General features: G+C 37.7%; 1 protein-coding gene across 1 annotated transcript; it reads right to left on the bottom strand.

Moving 5' to 3' along the window:
- Positions 1–1,124: 1,124 nt before the first annotated feature.
- On the bottom strand, positions 1,125–7,199 carry LOC102693819 (DNA excision repair protein ERCC-6-like). Its single transcript, XM_069192960.1, has 2 exons — positions 7,113–7,199; positions 1,125–4,827 (listed from the first exon to the last, which is right to left on the bottom strand). Exon 2 carries the CDS (start codon positions 4,815–4,817, stop codon positions 1,125–1,127), a length of 3,693 nt encoding a protein of 1,230 aa, XP_069049061.1. The 5' UTR covers positions 4,818–4,827; positions 7,113–7,199.
- Positions 7,200–11,830: the final 4,631 nt, after the last annotated feature.

Raw genomic sequence — 11,830 nt, forward strand, 5'->3', positions numbered from 1 at the left:
AATACAGGAGCTGGCTAGACCATACACATAGCTCATACTAGTCAACAAATGTCCTATTCTACATAAGGGCAGCCTGGAAATTTACAGGCCATGTAGGAACTACATTGAAGTTAAAAAGCACAGAATTCAGGCTTGCTACCTAGACTGTGCTTGTTCTTTGCATAATAATCAAACACTATAAAGGCAGACTGCCAATGTACCCAAAACACACCATCAGTATTTGGTGATAAGTTTAAATTATAAATCATAAGAAATAATAAAAAATAGGTAATTATTGCACAGTGGTTTTATTCTAAACAGCCAAAAAAGCAGTTATTCCAAAATGTCCTCAATCAAATGTGTTTATAAACATTTAAGTCTCTTGTGCAAAAAAACTCTTATACTTCCCATTATACATTTAAATACATGTATAAAATGTGTACGTGTTACAATACTTGTAAATGTTACAATATGAATGTGAAACCACAGCTTTTACAAAATCCCTATTTATTCAGACAATTCACTTAATTATTGAAACTTTTGTTGTAGTACACATATATGAAGAAAATTAAATTGTTGCTTTCCAAATTAATAGGATATATATTTTAATCCCACAATCCATAAAAAAACACATGGTTAGTTTGTATTACAAAATACAACGAGGATTAGTTTTCTTTAAAAAAGATATCCAGAGCGTTGTTTCTACATAAAGAACAAAAACATATTATATAAAGCAGTTTATTTTCTTAAGATTATGGAAAATTAACATCTTCCAGTAATCCACAACAAACATTTTTCTTTTACTGTTAAAGAGATACAGCAGTTAAGGCACATCGTCACATACTTCAATCATACAATGACTTTACAGATAATGAAATTGAAGAATATCTATAAATCGAACACCAGTTGACAAGTAAATTTCATCTAAATAAACAAATGTTTGCTAAGATAAATTATAATACAAAATCATTTTTTTTTAATTCAAGGGTCTGATATATACTGTACTGTAGTAAGAATGACAAAAGAAAGCAAGCACTTAACATAAAAACAAATTTAACAAAGATGAAAGTGGATATGATGAAACTGGATAAATCGATATGTACTCTCAGAAATGCTTGTACATTTCCTTTTTTCTTCATATCAGACTAGACACTGTTTATTCCTTTTACGTTTAATTTTAAAACTTGCTTCAAAAGTATATCTACTTCTTGCTGTCTGCCTTTCCTTTCCAGTTTGACTGCTTGATTAAGTAGAGCTTTACGCACATGTATAAGGGTTTTTTCATTGACCTTTTCAGATTCCTGATCGGAAGAGGCCTGCATACTCCATTTATTTGAGTGGCTGCAATCACTATTGGAATCGTCTTTAAGAGTTAACAATTTGCTGGGGAGATCACGGACCATGCAGCCCCCTTCACATCTTATCTGATCATTCTCATTACTGGCTCCCTTTGCCATTAGGGTTCCTTCTACAGTTCTCAGCTGAGGAGATCCTGCTTCAGGATTTTTCTCTTTTTTCTCATCTGTGTTTCCTGCTTTTTGTTCATTGGCTTCCAGGTCTTTTCCATTGCTGTGACTGACTGAGGCACTTTCAAAGGGCACAGGCATCCAGTCCACACCATCAGGAAACAGTGGTGGCACATAAGCTTTGCTTGACACATCAGCCTCTGTTGGTTCATTAAGGTATTGAAGGATCTGAAAAAAGCTGTCTTCTCCATAATCTGTGGCCTGTTCCTGTACCTCTTTATCTGTAGACTGTATAGGAGATGTTCCTCCACCACTAGTCACATTGGCATTCTCAGAAACCATATGGCTTTCTAATAAAGCTACTATTGTGCTAAAGTTGTGGTCCAGGTCATCATTTTCTAAGTATGAATTCAAAAATGGATCATTTTCATTCATACAGACAGGGAATGGATCATTCAGTAGGTCATCCAATAAAAGAGAGGCCCTCTTCTCTCCTGACAATTCAGGTTCTTCAAAGTTAACAGTAGGTTGTATGTGGCTTTCAGTTCTCTTTACCTTGTCAGAAGGTAGACTGTGTTCAGTGGGATTTAGTTCTCCTGTACATTCTTCATAAAAGTGCAATTTCCTTGCATACTGGGTTGTCATCTCTTTCTGTCCAGCTATATTTTCAAAGAATACAGGGCTTTTAGCACATGGAGAAATGGTCAATGCAGCTCTGCCTTCACTGCATGGCTTGTCCTGTAAAGAAACAGCTTCAGTTTCATTAGAAGGTGATTTATTGTTACTGTCTATTAGAGATGACATTGAACTTGAAGTCCTAGAATAATTACACAGTATAGGAAATTGTACTGGTGTGTGATGACCTGACTGGTCAGACAGCATAGACACATCATTTGTTCCTGTAGTATTGCCATTTTGGACAACAGGTTTAATGGAGTCAGTTTCTAACACTTTTGTTAGATTTGTTTTCTCACAGTCCTCAGCACCAAGCCTTTTTGATTGTTGGGCTGGAGTGGATGTCATAATTAAATCAGAATCTGGCACATTGAAGGAGAAATGGGTGGCTTTTTGAAATTCCAGATTAGTTGCAATTTCACTACCTGTTTCTACACTTTCATCACTCCTATCAACAGCAGATGGCTCATCCCCAGTTAAGTCAACAATTGCAAAGACATTGTTTCTGTCTTTGTTAATGGATTTTGTGGTCAGTTTGTGCCCAGTATGAAAATTGTCTTCATTAATGGAGAGATCTTTTTGACTCATGGTAGCACTGTGGACGTGAGCTGAAACTTTGCATTTTTTCTCACGTTTGGTACCTTGTTGAGAATCTCTCAATTCTGCATCTTCCATGAGATCTGAGTCACTGTCACTGGAGTAAGAAGATCTTTCTCTCTCTGTTGTTTTTTTCTTGTTTGTACCCAACCCTGTTTTGTGACAAAAGAAGTGCAGTTCTGCTTTCTTTTGCTCCTGGGGTTTTTGCACTTGAAGTTGATCTGTTTTCTGTAGTGATTCTTTGTTAAAATCATTTTCCCTGGAGGCTGAGAAAAAGAAGTTGTGATCCGAAATCCCAAACATTTTCAGGCTGTGCAGGTAAGCTAAATGATCACCCAAGGTTTTGTCTGTCTCTTGACGATCACAGTGCAGGGTCTGGAAGAGACGTTGTATGGAAGAAGATTTTGTGTCCCCTAATGTAAAACACTGTTTCATGTCTTGTTTGTTGAAATACTTGATAAAATTCCCATTCTCACCCATTGCCTGTCTGAACAGTGAGTTTTTGAAAATCTGACTGTGGTATTTTTTTTCCTCGATCGTCCCACAGGTAATCAGTCTGTAAACTATCACATCTTTCTGCTGTCCAATTCTGTACATTCTGTCTAAAACCTGACTGTCTGTGGCAGGATTCCAGGAGGGATCAACAATGACCACCCGATTGGCAGCTGTTAGTTTGAACCCTACTCCTTCTACTTTAGTTGTCAGTAAGAAGACTGTATACTGGCTATGTGTCTGAAACAACGTGACACGATGGTGACGCTGGGCAGCAGAAAATACTGTCCCATCTACTCGCAACAAATTAAATTCTCTTTCTTCCAAAATGCGCTCAATAATATCCAGCATTTTTACAGACTGAGAGAAGACAAGAACTCGATTACCCTCCTCTCTGAGCCTTTCAAGTAAAGGCACAAGGAATGCTATCTTTCCTGATTCTTGAATAAGATTCTCACTTGGAAGCTGGAACATGTTATTCTCATCAAAGTCCTCGATAAATTCGCTACGTGAAAGATTTAAACCCAACTCATCCCAGTCAAGCAACTCACTGTATTCTCTGACAGTAAGCAATCTAGGATGATTACAGATTTTCATCAGACTATCGCTGTCAGTTAACTTTAAGTCAGCAAGACATCTAGTAGAAATGAACTTTTGGTACAGTCTCTCTTGTAAGGGGCTGAGATAAACCCACACCACAAGATCATTCTTCTTGGACATCTGGGCCATCTTGACAGAATCAGTAGCAACCTGATTTTCTTTGTCTGGCTCTTGCTCTTTGCTTTCTCTCTGAATGTCTTCTTTTGTTCTCCTAAGGTAGTAGGGCTTTATCACTTCTGTCAAGCTCTCTGATGTCTTCAGACCCAGTGCTTTCTCGGAGGGACTGGCATGCTTCTCCCTTCCTCTCATTATTGGATTCTCGTACAACTTTTTAAAGCTTGGGTACGTACCAAGGAGACTTCCCTGGCAGGTGAGGTGAAACAAAGACCACAGCTCTTGGAGGTTGTTCTGTACTGGTGCACTAGAGAGCAGAAACCGATTCTTTGCTGGGATCACATCTGCTGCTTTAAAGCTCTTGCTAGATCGGTTTTTGATCTCGTGAGCTTCATCAAAAATCACACAGTCCCAAACAAATGCTTCTTCGTTATTGGTGGAGAATGTCTGCAAGTTAGTAAGTAACATTTTGTATGTGATTAGGAGCACACCTCCTGTTTGCTTCACTTCGTTCAAATTCCTTACTCGATCTTTGTTTGTGGTATAAAAGGTAAAGACATTTATATCCGGTGTCCATTTTGTTAACTCTTCAATCCAGTTCTCCAGCAGGCTGACGGGCATCACAAGCAGGACAGATTTAATCTGCTTCATGTTTTTCAATCCGGCCAAAAACATAACAATCTGGACAGTTTTTCCCAAACCGGGGTCATCAGCTAAAATCACACCTTTTTTATTTTTTTTGTATGCTTCATAAAGGAAAGCCAGTCCTTTTTTCTGATGCTCATACATTTTGTCAAATAATGATTTAGGTAGTAAAAATCCACTATTGAGGACATCCACTGACTGCTCCTGGGCTGCCTCTTCCAGCAGTTCCCTGCTCTGTTTCCGCTCCATGTTATTTGACCTATAGAGGAAAATGAACAATTTCCATGAGGAAAATGAGCAATTTCCCAACTGCCTCACTATGAACTAAGGATGCAAAATAAATTTTATTTTCTTCACCACAGCTCATCATTTCCAGTCTCTGGCATTTATGGCTGGTTAGTTTCTGAAATGACAGATTCTGAGATTGCACACAGTTTTGTGGTGGTTAAGGGATCAGTTTTGGGTCTGCCCTGATAAGTCTGAGTCTGATGTGATAAGTATGATTGCAGTGCTGGAAGATCTGCTGAAACAGATGGAAGTACTGTAGCTGAAAAGAAATATGATAGCAGATAACAGATAGCAGGAGGCCAAAATAAGTCTGTTAATGCTTAATTACCCCTCTTTGGGTTAAAAGTGACCCACTGAAATCCTTACTAATTGACTTTCAAGTCAAGGATGGATAGGTGACCTACAGGCTCTGGGTAGTCCTGTTTTATAGGTGCTTTCATGGATGCATTTTTATGGGTGTTTCTATTTTATGGGTATATAGGCAGGGCCGTCTCAAACGAGAGTGCAAAGGGGGTGGACGTCCAGGGCCATGTGCTTTGGGGGGCCCAGAGCCAGCAAGCCCCAATCCCACTTCACACAGTCGCATAGAAATATAAATACATTCATGTTTAAATATTTTAATAAAGCGACACACACATTTATTTTAACTCAAGATTAAATCTAAAGTTAGTGGGAGAGCAGATGTTTTATTCAGAACTGGAGGCGTGTCCCGTACATCATCTGCCATCAGTTGCCAGCTAAAAGTGATTACATCAGAACTAAACTAGCTTGGGAAAAAGTTTAGAAAAACTGGCGAGCACAAGCAGAGATAGGGAAAAATTCAGAAAATACTGTAGTGGGTGCAAGAAAAGAAAAAGGAAGCAGAAAAGGAAGGATGCAAATGTGTCACTTAAAAGGGTCTTTGGAAAGGTTCACTCTAAAAACCAGGAGCAAAGAAGAAACGGACATGGGTGGTGATCTCGACCACGACAAGGATGCTAGCATTGAGACACCTGAAGGCACCGATAGCATTAGCGACAACGGCGATTAGTAATTGTGTTCTGTTCAGTATGTCTGTTAGCGCAGGCCAGCCAGGTAGCTATTTCATCACCTAAACACTGCTCTTCGCCGCCACCACTACACACAAGAACCCCCCCACCCTGGGGCCTGCCCACCCCTTGAGACGGCCCTGTATATAGGTGAGATTTTTTTGGATAGCCTTTCCTTGCAATATCTATATAGCATATAATGTGTTTAATTTAGCAATATTATATATATATATTTAATCAAGAAGATGTTTTTCTTATAGTTGTTTATCATACAAGTAAATAAACAGTTTTATCATTGTTCCATTTTAAATCCCACAAAAACTTATTAATAAACATTTTTTTAAATGGCTCTAAGGCCCAATCTAAATTTATTGAAAAAGTAATGTTTGGAATCCAATTTAATTCATGTTGTTAGTGGCAATAACACCAACATATCAAATAAATGTATGTAACAAATTCGATGTGGTAATGATTTATGAGCTGTTTTTATTTTAAATTAAGGTTCGGTATTCTACAATCTGCTTTTCTTCCATTAATGTTTTCACACAGTAATACCTATACTAGCTCCAGTCCTGAACATATGAACATAAGAAAGGTTACCAATGAAAGTAGCCTATTTTGTCCATCTGACACTTTGGGTAGCTAAAAACAAATTTATGCAAGGATCTCCACCACTGTCATGAATAAGGTAGCTTGTTCCATATTCCCACAGCCCCAACTGGGTCATTTGAGTGACCAGTGTGTGTGCAGGTTTTCCTTTAAGCTCAATTTTTCACAACAAAATTGAACTGATTATTGGCTTAATTGGAGAACAGTTAAGTCAGTAGTTCTTAAGGTAACCACCTGATTTAAAGACACTTATAAATTGTACTGTACTGCAGGCCTCAAAGACTGGAGCTGGGAGTTCCTGCACTAGATTTTGTAATCAAACAGTAGCTTTCTCCACTTAAATTTGGTTAATCAGAGATATCCTTAAAAATAGTAATCATAATAATCAGCATTTTATATGTTGCTATAGACAAATTTACAACACCAAGGGAATGTTAACATTCTAAATCACAGGAAAATGGACTTGGATCCAGATTGTCCCATCATTTAGGCTTGTAACATTGAAATGTACCTGTTCTGGTGTCAAACACATTGCAGTTACTATGAGTAGCCATTATTACCACCTTCTGTAGTTCCAACATGTACTAAATGACAAAAATAGTATGAAGATGCTTCCTACCTCAGTGAAATTTTAAATGCAGGAATTCAACACCAGCAATTCTAACTCAGTGCTACTTTTTATCCATATGGTGGCAATAGAGACCTGCAAAACACGGTAAAGCAAAAAATATTTTCACGACACCAACAAATCTTTTTCCAATGTACCCTAATCTCCTTTTTCAGCTCTTCTCTCTGAAGGTAATTTGGTTTTACAGAGGGGATCATTTAAATGAAAGTCAATAGCACCGCAAATGTAAATGATGCCATTACTGAGGAAACATAGTGATTTTTTGTTATGGACAGGAATTTGCTTCTAATTGCAGTGTAACGAACAGTTCTTTCCGGACCCTATGCGGACGACACAATCTGAAGAAGTGGGGAAACACTGGGAAAACGTCATGCAGGAATACGGGGCTGAAGACAGGGGGCGTGTCCAAGGTGCGCTGGTGCACGGGGGAGGTGTGGCCGAGGCGAACAATGCAAAAGAGTAGTCCTTAGAGAAAATCCAAAACACAAGGGTTAGTCCAAAACCAGGAGATCCATCAGAACGCGGAATTAAAACACGAAGGACGGGTCGGAACAGGCGGACAGGGAACCGGAACGGGAACCGAGATTAAACATAAACGGGACCAGGCGCTTCCAGGTCCCGGACTCGCACGATACGGAAATCAGATGCAGAGCCCAGATGAGCGACAGCGTCTGGCTTTTAAGGTGGGCTGGGAATAGGAAACAGGTGCACAGAATAAAGTCTCAAGTTAAAGGGCTGGAGCACCCTTAAGGAGGGGGGACTATAATCGTGACATGTAGTTTCAGAGAGGTTAAAATGACTCTTTTGCCTGAAACAAGAAATTCCTTGGAATTTGATTGAGAGACTACTAAATATTTACTCATTTGTTAATGCATGTATTTATGGCTGATAGCATTACAAAAAACTTTCATTTATAGTATATGCAGATTATTGTCTCTGTAATTCCCAGGAACTGTGCAATGCACACTCCTCGAACATATGACAACCCAGTGAAATACAATTAAATAGTTGATTGTTTTACTAAAACAAGTCCAGACTGAGCATTTGAGTGCTCAATGAGTTTTCTTATTTTCAAAACAAAATCAACTTGTCTACATATTTAAAACAAGTAGTAAACATTAGTCATCTTAAAATGAGAAAAAGTTGTATTTAATGTGAAAAAAATTAAGAAAAGTCACAGTAAACTAAAAAAAAAACATCTAAAGTAGAGTAGACTTTAGTAGTACTTTACAATGTTAGTTTCTAAAAGTCTGTATGTACTGTATATTTATTAGGTCATTTTGATTCTTTCATACGGTTTCTTGTGCATGTGAAAATAAACCATTATGTCTAAGCTGCTTGTACAGTGTGAAGAAGGTGGCAAATTGTGTTGATGGTTTAAATGTCATAATTAATTTAGTATTAAGCCAAAGGAAATGATAACCTTACCCTGCAAATGAGTGCTACAGTATAACAATCTGTTGTGTGGTAAGGATTTGTTCAGAATGAAATTTGAACATCAGCCACAGTAAGAGTTTCTTTACATTTTACACATGCTGAAAATCATTTTATTCAAATTTTTTCTCTGCTTTTTTTTAAAAATCAGGTAAATTCTTAAAGTGGAAGTGGATTTTAAAGTTAAAGTGGAATTGTGACTTTCCATTTGATGCTGAGCCTCTTGTACCAGAGTTTACAAATGCTACTAATGAACATAAAAACTACTGAAAATGCCTCTGTACATTTTCTTTGGTAAGATTATCATAGTTTCTTTGTCTCAGTTCTCTGCTTACACTCATTGACAGGTATCATGTACTTATTGCGATTTTCTCTGTACTTTCTTAAACAAGTGAAACTGCATTATAATGTAGAGACATACTTTTAAAACATGTGATCTTAATGCCCTAACAATATTTTAAAATATTTTCTGTCAATGCTGACTTAATTATTAGCGTCAAATCAGAAATGTCTTACGTACATGGACTTCTGATGAAGAGCAAGCTGTTTGTGAAACACACATTAAAGTGATGCAGCAACATATATAAATGTATACATTTGTACATATACACATTTACTAGAAATTATCAAGAGATTTGGTAGGTTGGCAGTTGTTGCACAGCTTACTGAAATTGTGTTTAGTTCAGGTTTAGTGCAATGAAATGTTTAGAAACCCAGAAACACGGATTTGTCATTACATATTAAAGTGAAAAAAACACAGGCTGAAAATGGAATGGAATACAATATTCTCTGTGATTAAAATGAAAAACAGGTTCAGGAATTTCTTAATAAAATCTCATATTCAAATGATAAATTTGTTATACTTACATTCAAGATGCAGCTCCTGCAGCTTCTAATACTGTTGACAGACCTTGTATCATGTCATGAAGGTATTTTTATTTGTTAAAAGCATTTATGTCTTTTAGCACCTCCCTTCAGATCTATATATAAATGCTGATTGGACAATACGTTTTTAAAAATAAATACCAGGATGTTTACAAGAGAATGGTGAATTTAAGAGAGGCTTGGGGGATAATTTAGGGATTTTCTTTTGCATGTTCCGCCGTTAAACATAAAAAAGCATTTGATCCACATTTCTAACTTTTAGCTGCATAATTCAAATAATAAAGGAATCTTTACAATAATTATTCTGAAGTCAAACTTTTGGTTTAGTAACAGCAACCAAGTATGTTTGAAAACCTTCTACTAATTATATAGAATAATGTTGTATTCTAGATTTGAAATAATATAGTCACTCACAAATATCTTTTTATTGGTGGTGGCTATCAACCAGGTTTCTGGTTTATTAATGTAAAATTCGATTTTTTCTTGTTTTGATATTTTGCTTTGTCTAGAGCATTTTTAATGGTATTTCAATAATTTGATATGAACTCTGTGAATATAAAGTTGAATAAAGGCATCCTGAGATTTTTAATGCATTTTTGTCAGTTTATTTTATTGGGGGTTTAAGAAACTTAATCAGTTATGATATTTTATTAATGCTATTTTTGTTATCATTCTTGCATGGTATTTACCATATGAAGTGTTAACACATGTTGGTGCAAAAACACTATGTTAAGCCATTTATTAAGCCACTGAAACTAAGCAGGTGTGAGCCTGGTCAGTACCTGGATGGGAGACCTCCTGGGAAGAACTAAGGTTGCTGCTGGAAGTGGAGTTAGTGGGGCCAGCAGGGGGCACTCACCCTGTGGTCTATGTGGGTCCTAATGCCCCGGTATAGTGACGGGGACACTATACTGTAAACAGGCTCCGTCCTTTGGATGAGATGTAAAACTGAGGTCCTGAGTCTCTGTGGTTAAAAATCCTAGGGTGTTTCTCGAAAAGTGTAGGGGTGTAACCTGTGTCCTGGCCAAATTTCCCATTGACTCTTATCAATCATGGCCTCCTAATAATCCCCATCTATGAATTGGCTTTATTACTTTGCTCTCCTCCCCACTAATAGCTGATGTGTGGTGGCACTTTGGCTGCCGTCGCATCATCCAGGTGGATGCTGCACAGTGGTGGAAGGGAGTCCCCATTACTGCACCTGTAAAGCGCTTTGAGTGGAGTGTCCAGAAAAATGCTCCTTAAACATAAATATTTATATTTATAAATAAAATTAAAATATAAATCCCCTTTATAATTTATGCTAACACATTTACCCAACATTTGCACCCATTCATATTTTGGGTATTTTATTAGAAAAATTCAGAGGTACAACAGCAGTGTCTTACATTTGAACACACAAGCTAGAAACACAACCAGTGCCCACACTACTGACATATTCCAGGTTTTCTGTAGTAACAACTAAAACTATCTGTTTTTGTGTTGTGCTTAGTTTGTTGAAAGTCTTTTAACACACTGCACAAGCTGTACTTGAGTACTTGTCAGTGCTGTTGCACACTGAAATCGAGTGTCACATGAGAACCACATGAGCGTCAGATGAATATTAACAAGGGATAATAAGGTGGTTTTTGCGATGTATAAAATATATTCCACACTGGCATAGTGTCTGGACTTGCACATTGCGGTTTTCTGTGCCAGGTCCTGGATTCACAATGTACCTAACTGTATTGTTCCAGAAACTGGAAATACCAGTAAAATATTTTTGGTCACTTTTTTCCAGTTTGGTTTTCCCGAAAGTGTGCACTTCTCCAATACGAGTCATAGTCTGTATAGCCAGGAGCATGGAACTTTTGAAACCACAGCAGAAGAGAGCCCACCCTATTCCTGAAATCCATTTTCTAACAGCTTCAGTGTGGGAAAATCAGAAACTATCCCAGCAAGAAATGGGCACAAGCCAGGATACTCCCTGGATGGGACAGCAGTCCTCTGCAGGACACACATAGACAGAAAGACATATACACTATCACCTAACCCATCTATCTCAAAAAACAATTAACCTACCAGTGTGTCTTTGAACTATGGGAGTAAACTGGAGTACCTGGAGAAAACCAGCACCAACCAGGGAAGAACACAAAACATTTTGTTTTAAACAGTACACACAGATATCACCCCAGCAATCGAACCCAGGGCCCCAGTGCTGCGAGGCAGCAATGCTGTCCTGTCCACGGTGTCACCGTTCCACCAGCCCAGCCTAGTGTATGTGGCAAAGGTCTTACTTTCCCCTTTTGGAAAGTACCAGAAAAAACTAAAAACCTGCCACCAGAAACACCTAAAAAATTCCCCTGCCAAGCCTAACACACGAATACAACAAATAAGTAATAAGAAGTGAA

The sequence above is a fragment of the Lepisosteus oculatus genome, chromosome 8, assembly GCF_040954835.1.
Source record: "Lepisosteus oculatus isolate fLepOcu1 chromosome 8, fLepOcu1.hap2, whole genome shotgun sequence".
NCBI classification, from domain to species: domain Eukaryota; kingdom Metazoa; phylum Chordata; class Actinopteri; order Semionotiformes; family Lepisosteidae; genus Lepisosteus; species Lepisosteus oculatus.

What these genes read in the sequence shown, in the direction of transcription:
- LOC102693819 (XM_069192960.1), bottom strand. Translation starts at nt 4,817, where the DNA reads ATGGAGCGGAAACAGAGCAGGGAACTGCTGGAAGAGGCAGCCCAGGAG.